The sequence below is a fragment of the Scyliorhinus canicula genome, chromosome 17, assembly GCF_902713615.1.
Source record: "Scyliorhinus canicula chromosome 17, sScyCan1.1, whole genome shotgun sequence".
In the NCBI taxonomy this organism is placed as follows: Eukaryota; Metazoa; Chordata; class Chondrichthyes; order Carcharhiniformes; family Scyliorhinidae; genus Scyliorhinus; species Scyliorhinus canicula.
Window position 1 is genome coordinate 103,517,683 of NC_052162.1, and position 22,517 is coordinate 103,540,199.

The 22,517-nt window shown below is 47.0% G+C and overlaps 1 protein-coding gene across 4 annotated transcripts; it reads right to left on the bottom strand.

Moving 5' to 3' along the window:
• Positions 1–1,751: 1,751 nt before the first annotated feature.
• LOC119951438 (zinc finger protein 239-like) lies at positions 1,752–10,996 on the bottom strand. Of its 4 annotated transcripts, none has more exons than XM_038774635.1 (2): positions 10,965–10,996; positions 1,752–2,773 (listed from the first exon to the last, which is right to left on the bottom strand). In XM_038774635.1, exon 2 carries the CDS (start codon positions 2,669–2,671, stop codon positions 1,910–1,912), a length of 762 nt encoding a protein of 253 aa, XP_038630563.1. In that variant the 5' UTR covers positions 2,672–2,773; positions 10,965–10,996; the 3' UTR covers positions 1,752–1,909. The 4 variants fall into 4 exon arrangements, with proteins under 4 accessions (XP_038630563.1, XP_038630559.1, XP_038630561.1 ...); XM_038774631.1 differs by having other exon boundaries at positions 10,613–10,993; XM_038774633.1 differs by having other exon boundaries at positions 1,752–2,781; positions 10,613–10,993.
• Positions 10,997–22,517: the final 11,521 nt, after the last annotated feature.

The following is a 22,517-nucleotide window of genomic DNA, read 5'->3' on the forward strand; positions in this document are numbered from 1 at the left end:
CAGGCCTCGCAGTATCCTGTAACTTTCAATAAGATCATCCTTCTAAACTCCAATAGGTACAGACCCAGAATCCTCAACCGTTCCTCATATGACAAGCTCTTTATTCCAGGGATCATTCTTGTGAACCTCCTCTGGACCCTTTCCAAGGCCAGCACATCCTTCCTTAGATACGGGGCCCAAAACTGCTCACAATACTCCAAATGGGGTCTGACCAGAGCCTTATACAGCCTCAGAAGTCCATCCCTGGTCCTGTATTCTAGCCCTCTTGACATGAACACTAACATTGCCTTTGCCTTCTTAACTGCCGACTGAACCTGCACATCAACCTTAAGAGAATCATGAACAAGGACTCCCAAGTCCCTTTGTGCTTCTGATTTCCTAAGCATTTCCCCATTTAGAAAATAATCTATTCCTAAATTCCTCCTTCCAAAGTGCATAACCTGACACTTTTCCAAATTGTATTTCATTTGCCACTTCATTGCCGACTCTCTTAGCTTGTCCAATCCTTCTGCAGCCCCCTTGCTTCCTCAATACTACCTGCCACTTCATTGCCCACTCTCCTAGCTTGTCCAAATCCTTCTGCAGCCCCCTTGCTTCCTCAATACTACCTGTCCCTCCCCAGCTCTTTGTATCATCTGCAAACTTAGCAACAGTGCCTTCAGTTCCTTCTTCCAGATCATTTATGTAAAATGTGAAAAGTTGTGGTCACAGCACAGACCCCTGAGGGACAGCACTAGTCACTGGCCTTCCTGCCAGTCAGCCAATCCTCTATCCATGCCAGGATCTTACCCTTAACACCATGGGCCTTTAACTTATTTAAGTCTCCGATGCAGTACCTTGTCAAGGGCCTTCTGGAAATCTAATTAAATCACATCCACTGGTTCTCCTTGTTACCTCCTCAAAGAACTCTAACAGATTAGTCAAGACACGACCTCCCTTTGATGAAGCCGTGCTGACTCAGTCCTATTTTACCATGCACTTCCAAATACTTCGATCTCATCTTTAATAACAGACTCTAAAAATCTTACCAATGACCAAAGTCAGGGTAACCGGCTATAATTTCCAGTCTTCTGCCTCCCTCCCTTCTTAAACAGGGGTGTTTTAGCCACGTTCCAGTCTTCTGGGACCCTTACTGCCTAGAGGGATTCCTGAAAGATCACCACCAATGCTGCCGCAATTTCCTCAGCTGTCTCTTTTTGGACCCTGGGGTGTAGTCCATCCGGTCCAGGTGACTTATCCACCTTCAGACCTTTCCGTTTCCACAGAACCTTCTCCTTAGTAATGGTCACCGCACTCACCTCTTCCTCCTGGACCTCTGGCATCCCACTGGTGTCTTCCACCGTGAGGACTGATGCAAAGTAACTATTCAGTTCGTCTGCCATTTCTTTGTTTTCTATTATTACTTCCCCAGCCACATTTTCTAGTGGTCCAAAGTCTATTTTTGCCTCTCTCTTACCTTTTATATATTGAAAAAAATCTCTTCCTATCTTCCTTTATAGTACCAGCTAACTTGCGCTCATACTTCCTCTTCTCCCTTCTTATTGCTTTTCCTCTGCTCGCTTTTAAAGGCTTCCCAATCTTCTAGCTTCCCACTAACCCTCGCCACTTTGTTTTTTCTTTAGCTTTTATGCTGTCCTCGACATCCCTCGTCAGCCATTGATGCCTTTTTCTCCCCTTAGCATGTTTCCTCCTCCTTGGGATGAATTTCTATTGGGCCTCCCTAATAACCTCCCAAAAACTCCTGCCATTGCTGTTCCATTGTCTTCCCTGCTGGACATTTTCCCAATCAATTCTGGCCAGCTCCTCCCTCATGTCTTTGTAGTTACCCTTATTTAATTGTAATACCGTTACATCTGATCTTCTCCCCCTCAAACTGCAGGTCTCTCTCCAACATGACTCTCCTGGTTTTTCAGACGGTCAGATGACTGAGTGAATCCCTTCCCACACTCCGGGATGTGAACAGTCTCTTCCGAATGTGAATTCGCTGGTGTCTCTGCAGGTGGGGTAACTGAGTGAATCCCTTCCCACACTCCGGGCAGGTGAACGGCCTCTCCCCAGTGTGAACTCGCTGATGTGCAGTGAGTTGAGATGACCACTTGAACCCAGTCCCACATTGCGAGCATCTGAACGGTCTCTCGTCAGTGTGAACACGTTGATGGGACAGCAGGTTTCCAGAGGTTTTATAGCACTGCCCACAGTCTGAGCACTTAAAAGGTCTCTCCCCACTGTGAATTCGCTGGTGTTTGAGCAGTGCAGATGAATCAATTAATCTCAAACCACATTTGGAGCAGGTGAACGGCCTCTCCCCAGTGTGAACTCGCCGGTGTGTTTGCAGGTGGGATTGTTGTGTAAATGTTTTTGTACACACAGAGCAGGTAAATGGTCTCTCCCCAGTGTGAACTCGCTGATGTCTCAGGAGATTCGAGGAATCAGTGAATCCTTTCCCACACGTCGAGCAAGTGAGTGGCCACTCTCCAGTGTGACGGTATCGATGAGTTTCCAGTTCAGACGGGTAACCAAATCCTTTCCCACAGTCCCCACATTTCCACGGTTTCTCCCCAGAGTGGCTGCACTTGTGTTTTGACAAGCCAGATGAATGGCTGAAGCTTCGTCCACACACAGAACACGTATAGGGTTTTTCCCCATTGTGAACGGTGCTTTTTCCTTCCATGTTCAAAATCCAGTGCTAATCCTACAAATTGCCGACTCTGTCAGATCCTGATGTGATGTTTGGTTTCAGTTTCTCGACTGGAAATCCTTTCCTTCTAATCCCCTGTGAAATTGATTTAAAACAGAAAAAAGGGAGTGATTGATAACCTACAAAAACACAAAGTCAGATTGCGAAATTGAGCTGAATGAACCTGGTAATTTGTGGGGTCAGCACTAGAAAAAAGTGACCATGAAAGCTGCTGGATTGTTTTAAAACCCCAACTGCTTCATTAATGTCCTTCATGGAACCTGCTATCCAGTCTGGACCTACACAAGATTATGTCCCCACTTATAGTAGGGAGAGATGGAGAAGTAGAGAGATTTTATCTCCCTTCTGCTTGACCAGAACTTTGCAACAATCTCAAAAGTTCTCAACATCCACCAGCTACAAGCACCAGGGCAGCAGGTCTAGGTGAACACTATCACCCCCAACTTCCCGAACAGGAAACACACCATCCTGAATTGTCTGACATCCAGTTTGGGACACTTGTAAATATTTTGAAGATTGAAGCCACTGTCTTCAGCCCCCGTGACAAACTCCATTCCCGAGACACTGACTCAATTCCTTTCCCTGACAACTGTGACGTTGAACCAGACTGTTCACAGTCATGGTGAAATATTTCATCCCAAGATCTTCCAACCACATATTGGCATCATCACTAAGTCCACCATTTCCACCACGGTAACGTCGCCTGACTCCACCCTAGTCTCAGCTCTTCAGCTGAAACTCCCACAAGACCATAAGCCAGAGGAGAATTAGGCCATTTGGCCCATCAAGTCTGCATCCCTATTTGATCATGGCTGAAATGTTCCTCATCCCATTCTTCTGCCTTCACCCCATGATCCCCATATTAATCAGAAATCGCGTTTTTCACGGTAACTTCATTGTAGTGTTTTTTTTAAATAAATTTAGTGTACCCAATCATTTTTCCAATTAAGGGGCAATTTAGAGTGGCCAATCCACCTAGCTTGCACGTTTTTGGGTTGTGGGGGTGAGACCCACGCAAACACGGGGAGAATGTGCAAACTCCACACGGACAGTGACCCAGAGCCGGGATCGAACCTGGGACCTCAGCGCCGTGAGGCCGCAGTGCTAACCACTGCGCCACCGTGCTGCCAAACTTCATTGTAGTGTTAATGTATTATTCAAGAACACCAGATTTTAGCTTAAGTTACCGTTACCTTTTTTGTTCATTCATGGAACATGGGCATTGCAGGCTGTGCCAGCATTTATTGCCCATGCTTAATTGCCCTTGGCAGTTAAGATTCAACAACATTGCTGTGGGTCTGGAGTCACATATAGGCCAGACCAGGTAAGGATAATAGATTTACTTCCCTAAAGGACATTAGTGAACCAGATGGGTTTTTACAACAAACGACAAGGGTTTCATGGTCATCATTGGACTTTTAATTCCAGATTTTAATTTCATTTGGCGGGGTTTGAACCTGGGTCCCCAGAACATTATTCTGGGTCTCTGGTATACTAGTCCAGTGACAATACCAGTACGCCACCGCTTCCCCCCTACAGGGCTACAGACTAAGTGAAATCAGACAGAATAATTATTTCTTAGAATATCAGAACTAAGGGCGGCATGGTGGCACAGTGGTTAGCACTGCTGCCTCACGGTGCTGAGGACCAGGGTTTGATCCCGGCCCCGGGTCACTGTCCGTATGGAGTTTGCACATTCTCCATGTGTCTGCGGGGGTTTCACCCCCACAATCCAAAGATGTGCAGGTTAGGTGGATTAGCCACACTAAATTGCCCCTTAATTGGATACAAATAATTGGGTACTCTAAATTTATTTTTAAAAAGATCAGAACTAGCAGATAATTTAATAACAATAATCTTTATTATTGTCACAAGTAAGCTTACATTAACACTGCAGTGTAGTTACTGTGAAAAGCCCCTAGTTGTCACACTCCGGCACCTGTTCGGGTACAGAGGGAGAATTCAGAGTGTATTCACCCAACAAGCACGTCTTTTGGGACTTGTGGGAGGAAACCGGAGCACCCGGAGGAAACCCACGCAGACATGGGGAGAGCGTGCAGACTCCTCACAGTCAATGACCCAAGCCGGGAATCAAATCTGGAACCCCGGAGCTGTAAAGCAATTGTGTTAACCACTGTGCTTCAAGCCTACTCCACCGTTCAATAGCTGATTGAAGTGAAGTGGCCTCAACTCCACCGTCCTTCCCGTTTTCCATAACCGATTACAAATTAAAAATCTGTTCAACTCCAACTTTAATTTACTCATTGTCTCTGCATCACTGCACTCTGGGGTAGCAAATTCCAGATTTACAACACTTTGGGAGAATAGTTTCTCATCTGTTTTTAATTTGCTACCCATTATCCTCAGACTATGACTTCACTTTCTAGAATCCTCACAAGATGAAGCATCCACTACACATCTACTTCACCCATACCTTTTATCATACTTTATACTTCAATTTGATCTCCCGTCATTGTTCTAAACTTGAGAGTAAAGGCCTAAATTCATAGGTTGTTTGAATCTCTCTTCATACGACAAGCCCCTCATCTCTGGAATCAATCCAGTGAACACCCTCTGAACTGCCTCTAATGCCACTACATCTTTCCTCAAATAAGGGGACCAAGACTGCACAATACCCCAGATGCACTTTCACCAATGCCTTGTATAGTTGCAACAACAATTTCTTATCTTTATACTCAATTCCTTTATTTATAAATGCTAATGTTCCATTTGCTTTGTTACCTGCTATACCTGCAAACTAGTTTTCTGCGACTTATGCATGAGGGCATCCAGATCCCTTTACACCAGAGTACCCTGAAGTCTCTCCCCATTTATATAACACACACACACTGACCCAAGCCGGGAATCGAACCTGGGACCCGAGAGCTGTGAAGAAAAAGTGCTATCCACTGTTTTACCGTGCTACCCATAAAAGTGTCATTTCCTGCCCAGGAATCGGACCCAGGGCACGGCGGTGAGCGCCAAATCCTAACCACTAAACCATGAGGGAATTTTGGAATATTACAACCAATGGATCCACTATCTCCGCTACAACTTCCTGCTAAACTCTCGGATGTAGGCCATCAGTCCTAGGGGACTTTTCTGCCTTCAATCCCAATAATTTGTTGAGTACTCTTTTCCTATTGCTGCTGACTGTTCCACACTTTGTTACCTCTGAATTGCCTGTTCCTTTAGGAATGGTACTCTTGTCCTCCACCCTGAAAACTGAGGCAAAGTATTCATTTAGCATCTCTGCCATTTCTGTGTTCCCCACCACTAACTCTCTGGTTTCATCTTCCAAGGAACCAATATTCACCTTTGCGGCTGTCTTCCATTTTATGTATTTATAGCAAAGCTTTTGCTATCCTTTGATATTTTGTGCTAGTTTTCTTTTTTAGTATCCCATTTTTTATTAGAAAGTTTCCCAATTATTCAGCCTGCCGCTGGCCTTTGCAACTTGGTATAACTTAGTTTTGTCTTTATATTGTCCTTAACCCTCTTGTTCAGCCAGGAATGTTGTTCTTTACCCCTCTTACCATCTTTCTTCCTCTCTGGAATATATTTTAGTTGTGAGGAATTCAGTATCTCCTCAAACTGATACTGCTCATCAGCTGTCGTACCTTTTAGCCTTTCTGCCTACTCTACTTGGGCCAAATCTGTGCTCCTGCCGATGTAATTACCTTTATTTAATTTGAGAACGCTGCTGTGGAACTCCACTTTCTCACCTCCAAACTGAATTTTGAATTAGATCATACTATGATCACTATTCCCTCGAGGATCTTTAACTATGAGGCCATCCAATACCTAATCCAGAGTAGCCTGCTCCCTGGTTGGTCCACAACATCTCATTCCAAGAAAAAGTCTCTAATACATTCAATGACCTCTTCCTCGAGGCTACCCATGCCAATTTGGTTCATCCAGTCTACATGCATTTTAAAATCATCCATGATTATTGCCGTACCTTTTTTTACAAGCCCTAGCATTTCCTTGTTTATATTGTGCCCTACTGTGGAACTACTGTTTGGGGTACTGTAGATTACTCCTACCAGGGACTTCTTCCCTTTGTTATTCCTTATTTCTAAGCATACATTGATCTCCAGTGCTTATGTCATTTCTCAATACAGCATTGGTCCCTTTCTTCACCATAGTCATAGAGGTTTACAGCATAGAAACAGGCCCTTCGGCCCAACTTTTTGCCAGTTAGCTAATCCCAATTGCCCTCATTTGGCCCATATTCCTCTATACCCATCTTATCCATAACTGTCTAAATGCTTTTTAAGACAAAATTGTACCCATCTGTACTACTAAGAGTGTCATTCTAGACACTCGCCACCCTCTGTGTGATTGATCCACTGGATCCTTTTGTATCTCTCCCCTTAAACCTATGCCCTCTAGTTTTAGACTCCCCGGGAGATGATGTTGACTATCTATCTTATCTATGCCCCTCATTATTTTATAGACCTCTATAAGGTCACCCCAAAGCCTCCTATGTCCCAGGGAAAAAAGTCCCAGTCAATCCAACCTCTCCTTATAACTCAAACCATCAAGTCCCAGTTGCATCCTAGTAAATCTATTCTGCACTCTTTCTAGTTTAATAATGTGCTTTCCATAATAGGCTGACCAGAACTGTACATAGTATTCCAAGTTTTGCCTTGTGTAACTTCAACAAGATGTCCCAACTATTGTATTCAATGTTCTGACCAATAAAACCTAGCATGCTGAATGCCGTTTTCATCACCCTGTCCACTTGTGACTCCACTTTCAAGCAGCTATGAACCTGTAATCCTAGATCTCTTTGTTCGATAACTCTCTCCAACTCCTTACCATTAACTGAATAGGTACTGCCCTGATTTGATCTACCAAAATGCATCACCTCACATTTATCCAAATTAAACTCTATCTGCCATTCATCGGCCCACTGGCCCAATTGATCAAGATCCTGTTGCAATCCCAGATAACCTTCTTCACTATCCACTATGCCACCAATCTTAGTGTCATCTGCAAACCTAACCCCAAGAGGGAAAATGCCTGAGAATCTCAGCAGGTCTGGCAGCATCTGTAGGGAAAGAAAAGAGCTAACGTTACGAGTCCAGATGACCCTTTGTCAAATCCCCATGCCTCATCCAAATCACTTAATATAACAAATAACAATGGACCCAACACTAATTCCTGAGGCAATCCGCTGGTTACAGGCCTCCAGTTTTAAAAACAGCTCTCTATAACCACCCTGTCATGAAGCCAATTTTGTATCCAATTGGCTACCTCACCCTGGATCCCGTGAGATTTAACTTTATGCAACAACCCACCATGCGGTACCTTGTCAAACGCCGTGCTAAAGTCCATGTCGACAACATTGACTGCATTGCCCTCATCTACCTCCTTGGTTACCCCATTAGCGAGACATGATTTTCCATTCACAAGCCATGCTGAATGTCACTGATCAGTCCTTGCTTCTCTAAATGCCTGTAGATCTGATCTCTCAGAATACCTTCTGACAATTTACCCACCACAGACGTTAGGCTCACCAGTCTGTAGGTCCCAGGCTTTTCCCTGCGGCCCTCCTTAAAAAAAGGCACAGCATTTGCTACCCTCCAATCTTCAAGCACCTCATCTGCGGCTGTCGATGATTCAAACATCTTTGCTAGGGGACCCACAATTTCCTCCCTCGCCTCCCACAATGTCCTGGGATATATTTCATCAGGTCCCAGGGATTTCTCTATGTTGATGCACTTTAAGACTTCCGGCATCTCCTTCTCTGTAATATGTACACTCCTCAAGACATCACTATTTATTTCCCCAAGTTCCCATGCCTTTCTCAACAGTAAGAAGTCTTACAACACCAGGTTAAAGTCCAACAGGTTTGTTTCAAACACTAGCTTTCGGAGCACTGCTCCTTCCTCAGGTGAACTGAAAGCTAGTGTTTGAAACAAACCTGTTGGACTTTAACCTGGTGTTGTAATACTTCTTACTGTGCTCACCCCAGTCCAACGCCGGCATCTCCACATCATGGTTTCTCAACAGTATAAACCGATGAGAAATATTCATTTAAGATCTCACCCATCTCTTGTGGATTTGCACATAGATGACCTTGTGGATCTTTAAGAGGCCCTACTCTCTCCCTCGTTACTCTTTTGCCCTTTATGTATTTGTAAAAGCTTTTAGGATCTCTTTTGCCTTATCTGTCAAAGCAATCTCATGCCCCTTTTTGCTCTCATGATTTCTCTCTTAACTCTACTCCTACAAACTCTGTACTCTCAAGGGATCCACTTGATCCCAGCTGCCTATGCATGTCATGCTCCTCCTTTTTGGCCAGGGCCTCAATATTCCGAGTCATCCAGGGTTCCCTAAATCTACCAGCTTTGCCTTTACTTTAAAAGGAAAGGGCAGCACAGTAGCATAGTGGTTAGCACAATTGCTTCACAGCTCCAGGGTCGATTCTCGGCTTGGGTCATTGTCTGTGCGGAGCCTGCACGTTCTCCCCGTGTGAGCGTGGGTTTTCTCCGGGTGCTCCGGTTTCCTCCCACAGTCCAAAGATGTGCAGGTTAGGTGGATTGGCCATGCGAAGTTGCCCTTAGTGTCCAAAAATGCCCTTAGTGTTGGGTGGGGTTACTGGGTTATGGGGATAGGATGGAGGTGTGAGCTTGGGTAGGGTGCTCTTTCAAAGAGCCAGTGCAGACTCGATGGGCCGATAGGAAGTGGAGAGAAGTTGGCGGTTGGCTGGTTCAGGTGAGGGATCTAAAACTGGAAGAGGGGTTTTCCAGAATAGAGGCACTGAAGGAGAGTGTAGAGCTCACAAGAGGAAGTGAGTTTAGGTACCATGGTAAAGGGACTTCACGTGGAAGGTATGGAATTCCCCAGGTTGCGGAGGTGCACCACTGTTGGAGCGACTGCTGCTTCCGGATGTGGAAGGGAATGGCTGGACGGAGACATATATGGGTTGCTGGGAGAGCAGGGAGATGAAGGTTAAGGAGAAGTGGGAGGAGAGGTAAACTGAGGAGCTTGGAGTGAGGGAAAGGAAGGGTAAATGCAATCTCCTTGTGCACAAGCATGAGCCTGATACAGTTCAAGACCGTACTCAGGGTACATATGACTTGGGCAAGAATGAGTGGGTTCTTCCAGGAAGTTGCAGACAAATGAGAAATGTGGGTGGGGAGCAGCAAATCACGCACCTATGTTCTGAGACTACGAAAAGTTGGAGAGATTCTGGGCGGGAATGTCCACGGCACTAACAATAGTGGGGGAGGAGGTTGAGCCTTTGGTGGCGATATTCGGGACATCAGCTGATGGAGGGGAGGAAGGCTGATTAGGCCTTTGCCTCTCTGATTTTGGGGCAAAGAATTCTGTTGAGAGCGGCAGTCAGCAATGCCGCTGGGGTTGGCAGCCTGGCTGAGGGATTATATGACTTTTTTCAGGTGGAAAAGGTCAAGTACGAATTTAAGGGGTTCTGCGGAGGGCTTTGAGGCAAAGGGACATATATGGGCGTTCCTGGCCGTGTTTGAGGAGCTGCTCATCGTCGGGGGGAGGGAGGTGAAAAAGGGAAACATTTGTTCAAACTGTATAGTTGAGTTGGGGAGTTTGCTCCCCGAGTCGTTTATGTTTTGTAACCTTTCATATAAGTTTCGAATAAAATATTTTTAAAAATCAAATGAATTTTCAAATTTAGCAGATTCCCCATTAGCAATCAAGTCAGTTTTCCTGCGACATCACTTTTCAGTCCCCTTCCAAACTGGAACACTCCGGGTGTTTCACTCACCTTCCCAGGTTGCTTTCTCCCGCACCCCTCCCGATGTGATCAGCCATATTCCTGTTACCTCTGAATTCAACTAGCCTAACGCAATTCTGGCCGGCCTCCCACATTCAACCTTTAAAAAGCACTATTTATTTTAAATGTACTGTTGCCTCGCTACCTCCTACCTCTTGTAATCTCCTCCAGTCTCAAAATCCTCCGAAAGAACTCCACTCCCTCGAATTACGGATTCATGACAATTCCCAATTTTATTACTTCCCCTTTTGGTCACAATTGCTGAACACTCCGTGAGGATATGCACTGCTGCACATTAGGCCCATAATGATAGCAGACAAGACATGTCCCGATAAAGATGGCGGCCGCTAATCCGGCTGTGTCATTGGGGGGAAAGGTCGCGGCTGCTAACTCGATTCAAATTTGCAGTGAATCCTTCATATGCACATTTTCCTGCCAAAAGAAAACGTTTATGAGACCTTCCCGCCCATTTTCCGGTTCCAGTCTCCCTCACCCACCAACTACCTCGTTTCCTTGCTGTTCCTTCTAACATTGGGACTGCGCATGCTCTAGTCTGAGCCGGGGCTGCGCATGCGACAGTCAGTGCATTTTTGTCTCCACTATAACTGCTGATCCCCCAACTTCAAGTTCACTGACATTTCTCTAATGGTTTTCTCGCTTCAGGTACTGTCCTTCTGTCTTTAAAATAAGAACTACGAGCAAGAGTTGGTAACTTAGCCCCTCGAGCCTGCATTGCCATTAAATACGACCATGGTCGATCACCTCTCGTCCACAACTCCACTTGCCATTGCCATTATACTTAATTCCAATACGAATTAAAAATCTGTCTATCTCCTTAAATTTACTCAATGTCCTGACATCCACTGTGGCAGTGAATTTCATAGATCTGCCATGTCTAATAGATGTTTTTTGGTGCAGCTTGTGACAGCTTTCCAGGGAACAGGCTGGGCACAGTAGGAAGTCCAACAGATTTGTTTCAAATCACTGGCTTTCAGAGGACTGCTACTTCCTCAGGTGAATTAAGAAGTAGGTTCCAGAAACATACATATAGACAAGTCAAAGATGCAAGACGATACTTTGAAGAGAGCATTTGCAGGTAATTAAGTCTTTACAGATCCAGAGAGAGGGGTAATCCCAGATTAAAGAAGTATGAATTGTCTCGCGGCAGGACAGTTGGTATGATTTCGGAAGCCCAGGCCAGATGGTGGTGGGGGGGGGGGGGGGGGGGTGGTGAATGTAATGTGACATGAATCCAAGGTCGGTTGAGGCCGTACTCATATGTGTGTGGAAGTTTCTGCTCGGCGATTTTCTGGCAATTCTGGATTTAGTGATATATAATGAGGCATTAATTAGGGAATTTAAGGTGAAGGAACCCTTAGGGAGCAGTGACCACAATGATAGAATTTACCTTGCAGTTTGAGAGGAAGAAACTGGAATCAGATGTTACGGTTAAATAAGGGTAACTAAAAAGACACGAGGGAGGAGTTGGCCAGAGTTGATTGGGAAAGGAGCCTAGCATGGAAGATAGTGGCAATGGCAGGAGTTTCTGGGGGTTATTTGGGAGACACAACAAAAATTCATCCCAAGGAGGAGGAATCATGCTCAGGGGAGGACAAGGCATCCATGGCTGACAAGGGAAATCAAGGACAGCATAATAGCAAAAGAAAAAGCATACAAAGTGGCGAGGATTAGTGGGAAGCTAGAGGATTAGGAACCTTTTAAAAGTGAGCAGAGGACAACCAAAAAGATGCAATAAGGGGGGCAGAGATGACATATGAATTGAGGCTTGCTAGTAATATAAAAGAAGATGTGAAGAGTTTCTTTTCAATATATAATAGGTAAGAGAGAAGCAAAAATATACATTGGATCACTGGAAAATGAGGCTGGAGAAGTAATAAGAGGAAACAAAGAAATGGCAGAGGAATTAAATAGTTATTTTGTATCAAACTGCACAGTGGAAGACACCAGTGGGAAGCCAGAGCTCCCAGAGAATCAGGGGGTACAGGTGAGTGTAGTGGCCATCACTAAGGAGAAGGTTCTGGGGGAACTTAAAGGTCTGAAGGTGGATAAGTGACTAAGTGAAGGTGGGTTCTAAAAGAGACAGCTGAGCAAATTATGGAGGCATTTCATAGAATTTCATAGAATTTACAGTGCAGAAGAGGCCATTCGGCCCATTGAGTCTGCACTGGCACTTTGAAAAAGCACCCTATTCAAGCCCACACCTCCACCCTATCCCCATAACCCAGTAACCCCATCCAACACTAAGGGCAATTTTGAACACTGAGGGCAATTTAACATGGTCAATCCACCTAACCTGCACATCTTTGGACTGTGGGAGGAAACCGGAGCTCATGGAGGAAACCCATGCAGACACGGGGAGAACGTGCAGACTCAGCACAGACAGTGACCCAAGCCAGGAATCGAACCTGGGACCCTGGAGCTGTGAAGCAATTATGCCAACCACTATGCTACCGTGCTGCACTGGTGTTGACCTTTTAGGAATCACTGGAGGCAGGCCTCCCAAAAGCCAGCGGGAGATAGAGGAGCAGATAGCCAGACCCCATTTGGAGTATTGTGAGCAGTTTTGGGCCCCGTATCTAAGGAAGGATGTGCTGGCCTTGGAAAGGGTCCAGAGGAGGTTAACAAGAATGATCCCTGGAATGAAGAGCTTGTCATGTGAGGAACGGTTGAGGACTTTGGTGTGTATTCATTCGACTTTAGTAAGATGAGGGGGATCTTATTGAAACTTACAGGATACTGCGACGCCTGGATAGAGTGGACATGGAGAGGATGTTTCCACCAGGAGAAAAAACTAGAAGCAGAGGACACCATCTCAGACTAAAGGGACGATCTTTAAAACAGAGATGAGGAGTAATTTCTTCAGCCAGAAGGTGCTGAATCTGTGGAACTCTTTGCCGAAGAAGGCTGTGGAGGCCAAATCATTGAGTGTGTTTAAGACAGACATTCTTGATTAATAGGGGGGATCAGAGGTTATGGGGAAAAGGCAGAAGAATGGGGATGAGAAAAATATCAGCCATGATTGAATGGCGGAGCAGACTCGATGGGCAGAGTGGCCTAATTCTGCTCCTATGTCTTCTGGTCTTATGCTCTTTGCGAGAAGTAAAATCTCCTCGTCTCTGTTTTAAATCTGCTACCCCTTGTCCTAAAATTATGACATCTTCATGCACTATCAATTGACCGCAGAAGCGAGGTTGTAATCCGAACTGAAGGCAAGATGTTTCCCCAGCAGCTCAGGACGGCGGATGAAAGAACAGAAAGGCAGCTGTGGGGAATACAGGGGCTCTTATACCACGCCTTACTGGGTGGAGCTACCTTGCAACTCTAACCAATGGGTGACTAGTGTTACATACCATCGGGCCAATGAACAGCGAGCCTTCTCCACCAATGGTGTCTCGGCATTGCTAGGTACCGTAATACCTCTAGTCATACTACCACACATCTCATTCCAGATTGTCCCACAAGAGGAAAGATCTGCTGTATGTTGTCAATATATTTTATCATCTTGAAGATCTCAATTAGATCTTCTCGCCTTCTTCTAAACGCAAGACAGTACAAGCCTAACTTCTCAATCATGAGATAAACCCCTCATCTCTGGAATCAATCTAGTGAACCTCCTCTGAAGTGCCTCTAATGTAACTACATCCCTCCTCAAATAAGGGGACCAAAACTGTACAAAGCACTCCAGATGTAGTCTCACCAATACCTTGTATAGTTGCCATGATGTGGAGATGCCGGCGTTGGACTGGGGTGAGCACAATAAGAAGTCTGACAACACCAGGTTAAAGCCCAACAGGTTTGATTCAAACACGAGCTTTCGGAGCGCAGCTCCTTCACCTGAGGAAGGAGCTGCGCTCCGAAAGTTCGTGTTTGAATCAAACCTGTTGGACTTTAACCTGGTGTTGTAAGACTTCTTATTGTATAGTTGCAGCAACACTTCCCTACTTTATACTCTTAGCTATCAAGGCCAAAATTCAATTTGCCTTCCTGATTCCCTCCATACTTGTTTTCTTTTTTAAAATATTTTTATGAGCGTAGTTTTTATAGCAATAACAATGACATGGAACAATAAGCAATAAGCATTTCTACCCCATCCCAATCTTCACACCCCTCAACAATGAAACATCAGTCTGTGCACCCCCCCCCCCCCCCCCACCTTTTGGAATTCTGCTGCTGCTGACATTTTAATTTTCCCCAAAAAAGTCGGCGAACGACCGCCACCTCCGGTGAACCCCACCATCGACCCTCTTAAGGCAAACTTTATTTTCTCGAGACTGAGAAACCCAGCCATGTCACTAACCCAGGTACCTGCACTCGGAGGCTTCGAGTCCCTCCACATGAATAAGATACGTCTCCGGGCTACCAGGGAGACAAAGGCCAAGACGTCGACCTCTTTTGCCCCCTGAACTCCCGGCACTTCCGACACTCCAAAGATCGCCACCTCCGGACTCGGCACCACCTGTCTTTTGAGTACCGTGGACATTGCCTCAGCGAAACCCTGCAAAAACCCTCTCAGCTTCAGGCATGTCCAAAACATGTGGACATGATTTGCTGGGCTTCCTGCGCACCTTGCACACCTGTCCTCGATCCCAGAAAACTTGCTCATCCGGGCCACCGTCATGTGTGCCCGGTGGAGAGAAAGAATTCTTCTTCTTCTCCCAGTACTGACACAACGTGTACACCAGAATTGACTTCTTTGTGGTGGGGAAAACGGTGCTTCCAGGGATAGACAAAGTGGAATACTCCGCAATTGTGATATCAGACCACGCTCCACACTACATGGACATGCGGGTAGAGACGGGAAGGGCCCAGCGCCCCACATGGAGGTTGGACGGTGCCTTACTGGCTGACAAGGCCTTCAGCGAAAGGATAGCGCGGGCCATAGCAGAGTACATGGAGAACAACCAAAATGGGGAGGTCTCATCCTCCACGTTCTGGGAAGCGCTTAAGGCCATACTAAGAGGGAAAATCATTGCCTTCAAAGCGCAAAGAGATAGGGAGGAAAGGGTGGCTAGGCAGAAGCTGGTCGACTCCATACTGGAGGTAGACCGTAAATACTCCGAGGCCCCGACCGTAGAGCTCCTGGCAGAGAGAAAAGAACTACAGCTCCAGGGTCCCAGGTTCGATTCCCGGCTGGGTCACTATCTGTGTGGAGTCTGCACGTCCTCCCCGTGTGTGCGTGGGTTTCCTCTGGGTGCTCCGGTTTCCTCCCACAGTCCAAAGATGGTGCGGGTTAGGTGGATTGGCCATGCTAAATTGCCCGTAGTGTCCTAAAAAGTAAGGTTAAAGAGGGGGTTGTTGGGTTACGGGTATAGGGTGGATACGTGGGTTTGAGTAGGGTGATCATTGCTCGGCACAACATCGAGGGCCGAAGGGCCTGTTCTGTGCTGTACTGTTCTATGTACAAAGGAACTTTGACCTGCTCTCCACCAGGAAAGTAGTGCACCAACTCCGCCAGGCGCGCGGGACCCTGTACCAACACGAAGACAAAGCCAGCCGCCTGTTGGCACACCAGCTGAGAAAGCAGGCAGCCACCAGAGAAATTGCTCAAATCAGGGGTACCAGAGGCACGTTGGAAACAGAACCAGAGAGGATTAACAAAACCTTCAAGGCCTACTACCAAGAGCTGTACACCACAGCGCCCCCAACGGGGAAGGCTGGGATGAACCGGTTCCTTGATGGACTGGACATACCAGTCATGGGAGAGGGCAGAAAACAGGACCTGGAAGCACCACTAGCACTGGGAGAGATCATGGACAGCATTAGCTCCATGCAGACGGGGAAGGCGCCGGGACCGGACGATTCCTGGCGGACTTCTACAAAAAATTTGCGACAGCGCTGGCCCCGCACCTGCTGGGGATGTTCACAGACTCGCTAGCTAGGGGCACACTGCCACCCACGTTAGCACAGGCCTCAATCTCGCTGGTATCTAAGAAAGACAAAGACCCAACGGAATGTGGGTCATACAGACCCATATCTCTGCTGAACGCAGACGCCAAAATACTGGCCAAAATCCTAGCCAAAAGGCTAGAAGACTGTGTACCTGAGGTGGTCACAGAGGACCAGACGGGCTTCGTCAAAGGTGCACAGCTTACCTCGAAAATCAGGCGCCTGCTGAACGTGATAATGACCCCCTCCGGGGAGAGAACACAAGAGGTGATTGTCTCCCTGGACGTAGAAAAGGCCTTCGACAGAGTCGAACGGAAATACCTCATAGAGGTACTGGAGCGTTTCGGGCTTGGAACAGGGTTCACCTCCTGGGTAAATCTCCTATACAACGCTCCCATGGCGAGTGTACGGACCAACAATACCAACTCCCAATACTTCCAGCTGCACAGGAGCACCAGACAAGGATCCCCACTGTCCCCGCTGCTGTTCGCACTAGCAATCGAACCACTAGCAATCGTGCTCAGGGCAGCAAAAAATTGGAGGGGGATCCAAAGGGGAGGCAGAGAGCACAGAGTCTCACTCTATGCAGATGATCTGCTCCTCTACATCTCGGACCCACAAAACAGCATGGACGGAATCATCGTGCTCCTGAAAGAGTTTGGAGCCTTCTCGGGCTACAAACTCAACATGAGCAAAAGCGAGATCTTCCCAGTACACCCGCAAGGTGGGGGGGGCAGCACTAAAGGGGCTGCCGTTCAACAAGCCCAACACAAATTCCGCAACCTGGGAATCCAAATAGTCCATGACTGGAAAGGGATCCACAAATGGAACCTCACCAGCCTGACGGAGGAAGTAAAAAAGGATCTGCAAAGATGGAACACACTCCCAAACTGTGCACCTCGCGGGGAGAGTCCAGACGATCAAAATGAACGTACTGCCCAGGTTCCTCTTCCTGTTTAGATCCATTCCGATCTACATCCCCAAGGCCTTTTTCAAACTGCTGGACAAACTTATCATGGCGTTCGTATGGGGGGGGATAAAAATGCTAGGATCCCAAAGAAGGTCCTACAAAAACCAAAATTTTTTGAATCTACAATTCTACCACTGGGCAGCAACAGCTGAGCGAGTAACGGGATGGATCCAGGAGCCAGAAGCTGAGTGGGTGCGTGCGGAGGAGGCCTCCTGCATGGGGACCTCTCTCCAGGCCCTCGCCACGGCAGCACTCCCATCCCCACCCAAAAAACACTCCAGCAGCCCAGTGGTGACAGCCACCCTCCAATCCTGGAACCAACTGCGGCAGCAATTTGGCCTGACCAAAATGTCGGACAAGGCTCCCATCTGCAACAACCATAGGTTCACACCAGCACTGACTGACGCCACCTTCAAAAGGTGGAGGCAGGACGGGGGGACACTGACAGTCACGGATGACAGGATCGCAACACTGGACGAACTGACAGAGAAATTTCGGCTAGCCGGGGGGAACGAGCTACGGTACCTGCAGCTCAAAAACTTCTTGCGAAAGGAGACAAGGACGTACCCACAACCGCCACGACAGACACTACTGGAAGACCTACTGGACGCAAGTATCCTAGAGAAAGGGAACTGTAGCGACATGTATGACCGACTGGTAGAAAGGGACGACACCGTACTGGACGCAACAAGAATGAAATGGGAGGATGACCTGGGGATGGAGATAGGGTGGGGACTCTGGAGCGAAGCACTGCATCGGGTCAACTCCACCTCCACGTGTGCAAGGCTCAGCCTGACGCAACTAAAAGTGGTACATAGAGCCCACTTAACAAGAAACCATATGAGTAGGTTCTTCCCGGAGGTGGAGGACAGATGTGAACGATGTCAAAGAGGCCCGGCCAACCACGCCCACATGTCTGGTCTTGCCCCAGACTTGTGGAGTACTGGACAGTCTTCTTCGAGGCTATGTCCAAAGTGGTGGGGGTGAGGGTGGAGCCATGCCCGATAGTGGCGATCTTCGGGGTTTCAGACCAGCCAGATCTATTCCTGGGGAGGAGGGCGGACGCCCTTGCCTTTGCCTCCCTGATCGCCCACCGTAGAATCCTGTTTGGCTGGCGGTCAGCAGCACCGCCCAGAGCTGCAGACTGGCTGTCCGACCTTTCGGAATCTCTCCAAATGGAGAAAATCAAATTCGCCATCCGAGGGTCAGACGATGGCTTCCACAGAACGTGGGAGCCATTCATGCAATTGTTCCGGGACCTGTTTGTGGCCAACGAACAAGAGAAAGAATAGTCGGGTGGTCAAGAATCAGGGGAAAATGGACGGGAATCGGGGGAAGGCAGTCGGGGGGGGGGGGGGGGGGGGGGGGGGGAAGAGGGCTACGGGTTTGTTATGGGGGTTTGATGGCAAGCTAAGGCCCAAAACCAAACTGTAAATAAATGCCGATAAACATGTGCCTCGGCCATATTGGGGAATGTAAAATATGTATGCCGGCTAAAGGGGGCGGCCACAGTTGTTACTATGAAGATGCTTACCTGTAAATATACATGTTAATTTTTGCGTGTTTTTTTTTGTTTTCTAATCATTTGTAATTTGTTGGATATAAAATATGAAAACTCAATAAAAAACATTTTTTTTTAAAAATGTTTGCCCGGTGGAGTACCTTGAATTGTTTCAGGCTGAGCCTGGCACATGATGAGGATGTGTTAATCCTGCTTAGGTCATCCGCCCACAGTCCCGCCTCTATCTCTCCTTCTAGCTCGTCTACCCACTTGCCCTTAAGCTCCTCCACTGGAGTTTCCTCCGATTCCAAAAGTTCCTGGTAAATATCTGATACCTTCCCCTCTCCCACCCAGGTACTGGAGACCACTCTGTCCTATATCCCCCGTGGCGGCAGCAACGGGAAGGCCGGAACCTGCCTTCTCAAGAAGGGAGCATATCTCATCTCTTAAAGTCCTCTTTTGTTTGTTCTACGAGCCAGGATAGGTTTAACTTGTGCAGTGCCTCTCATTCCCGGGCCACCCGGATTCCCAGATATCGAAAGCTCCTTCCTACCATTGTAAACGGCAGCTCTCCCAGTCTCTTCTAGAACATAGAACATAGAACACTACAGCGCAGTACGGGCCCTTCGGCCCTCGATGTTGCGCCGACCTGTGAAACCGTCTGAAGCCTATCTGACATACACTATTCCATTTTCATCCATATGTCTATCCAGTGACCACTTAAATGCCCTTAAAGTTGGCGAGTCTACTACTGTTGCAGGCAGGGCGTTCCACACCCCTACTACTCTCTGAGTAAAGAAACTGCCTCTCACATCTGTCCTATATCTATCACCCCTCAATTTAAAGCTATGTCCCCTCGTGTTGGTCATCACCATCCGAGGAAAAAGACTCTCACTGTCCACCCTATCTAACCCTCTGACTATCTTATATGTCTCTATTAAGTCACCTCTTAGCCTTCTCCTCTCTAACGAAAACAACCTCAAGTCCCTGAGCCTTTCCTCATAAGACCTTCCCTCCATACCAGGCAACATCATAGTAAATCTCCTCTGAATCCTTTCCAAAGCTTCCACATCCTTCCTATAATGTGGTGACCAGAACTGCACGCAGTACTCCAGGTGCGGCCGCACCAGAGTTATGTACAGCTGCAGCATGACCTTGTGGCTCCGAAACTCAATCCCCCTGCTTATAAAGGCTAGCACACCATATGCCTTCTTAACAGCCCTATTAACCTGGGTGGCAACTTTCAGGGATTTATGTACCTGGATGCCGAGATCTCTCTGTTCATCTACACTACCAAGAATCTTGCCATTAGCCCAGTACTCTGCATTCCTGTTACTCCTTCCAAAGTGAACCACCTCACACTTTTCCGCATTAAACTCCATCTGCCACCTCTCAGCCCAGCTCTGCAGCTTATCTATGTCCCTCTGTAACCTATAACATCCTTCAGCACTATCCACAACTCCACCGACCTTCGTGTCATCTGCAAATTTACTAACCCATCCTTCTACACCCTCTTCCAGGTCATTTATAAAAATGACAAACAGCAGTGGCCCCAAAACAGATCCTTGCGATACACCACTAGTAACTGAACTCCAGGATGAACATTTGCCATCAACCTCTGTCTTCTTTCAGCTACCCAATTACTGATCCAAACCGCTAAATCACCTTCAATCCCATACTTCCTTATTTTCTGCAATAGCCTACTGTGGGGAACCTTATCAAACGCCTTACTGAAATCCATATACACCACATCAACAGCTTTACCCTGATCCACCTGTTTGGTCACCTTCTCAAAAAACTCAATAAGGTTTGTGAGGCATGACAAACCCTTCACAAAACCGTGTTGACTATCGCTAATCAACTTGTTCTTTTCAAGATGATTATAAACCCTATCTCTTATAACCTTTTCCAATATTTTACCCACAACCGAAGTAAGGCTCACAGGTCTATAATTACCAGGGTTGTCTCTACTCCCCTTCTTGAACAAGGGGACAACATTTGCTATCCTCCAGTCTTCCGGCACTATTCCTGTCGACAAAGACGACATAAAGATCAAGGACAATGGCTCTGCAATCTCCTCCCTGGCTTCCCAGAGAATCCTAGGATAAATCCCATCTGGCCCAGGGGACTTATCTATTTTGACATTTTCCAAAATTGCTAACACCTCCTCCTTTTGAACCTCAATTCCATCTAGCCTGGTCGACTGAACCTGAGTGTTCTCCTCGACAACATTGTCTTTCTCCAGTGTAAACACTGACGAAAAATATCCATTTAACGCTTCCCCTATCTCCTCTGATTCCACACATAAGTTTCCACTACTATCCTTGATTGGCCCTAATCATACTCTAGTCATTCTTTTGTTCCTGATATACCTATAGAAAGCCGTAGGGTTTTCCTTGATCCTATCCGCCAACGACTTTTCGTGCCCTCTCCTCGCTCTTCTTAACTCTCCCTTTAGGTCCTTCCTGGCTAACTTGTAACTCTCAAGTGCCCTAACTGAGCCTTCATGTCTCATCCTAACATAAGCCTTCTTCTTCCTCTTGACAAGTGCTTCAACTTCCTTAGTAAACCACGGTTCCCTTGCTTGACAACTTCCTCCCTGCCTGACAGGTACATACTTATCAAGGACACGCAGTAGCTGTTCCTTGAAAAAGCTCCACATTTCGATTGTACCCATCCCCTGCAGTTTCCTTCCCCATCCTATACATCCTAAATCTTGCCGAATAGCATCATAATTGCCTTTCCCCCAGCTATAATTCTTGCCTTGCGGTATATACCTATCCCTGCCCATTGCTAAAGTAAACATAACCGAGTTGTGATCACTATCACCAAAGTGCTCACCTACATCTAAATCTAACACCTGGCCGGGTTCATTACCCAGTACCAAATCCAATGTGGCCTCGCCCCTTGTTGGCCTGTCTACATACTGTGTCAGAAAACCCTCCTGCACACACTGTACAAAAACTGACCCATCTATAGTACTCGAACTATAGTATTTCCAGTCAATATTTGGAAAGTTAAAGTCCCCCATAACAACTACCCGGTTACTCTCGCTCCTGTCGAGAATCATCTTTGCAATCCTTTCCTCTACATCTCTGGAACTATTCGGAGGTCTACAGACAACTCCCAACAGGGTGACCACTCCTCTCCTGTTCCTAACCTCAGCCCATACTACCTCAGTAGACGAGTCCTCAAACGTCCTTTCTACCGCCGTAATACTTTCCTTGATTAACAATGCCACACCCCCCCCTCTTTTACCATCTTCTCTGTTCTTACAGAAACATCTAAATCCTGGAACCTGCAACAACCATTCCTGTCCCTGCTCTACCCATGTCTCCGAAATCACCACAACATCGAGTTCCCAGGTACCAACCCATGCTGCAAGCTCACCCACCTTATTCCGGATGCTCCTGGCGTTGAAGTAGACACACTTCAAACCAGCGTCTTGCTTGCCGGTGCCCTCTTTCGAACTTTTAACCCTATCCCTGACCTCACTACTCTCAACATCCTGTACACTGGGACTACAATTTAGGTTCCCATCCCCCTGCTGAATTAGTTTAAACCCCCCCGAAGAGCACTAGCAAATCTCCCCCCCAGGATATTGGTACCCCTCTGGTTCAGGTGAAGACCATCCTGTTTGTAGAGGTCCCACCTACCCCAGAATGAGCCCCAATTATCC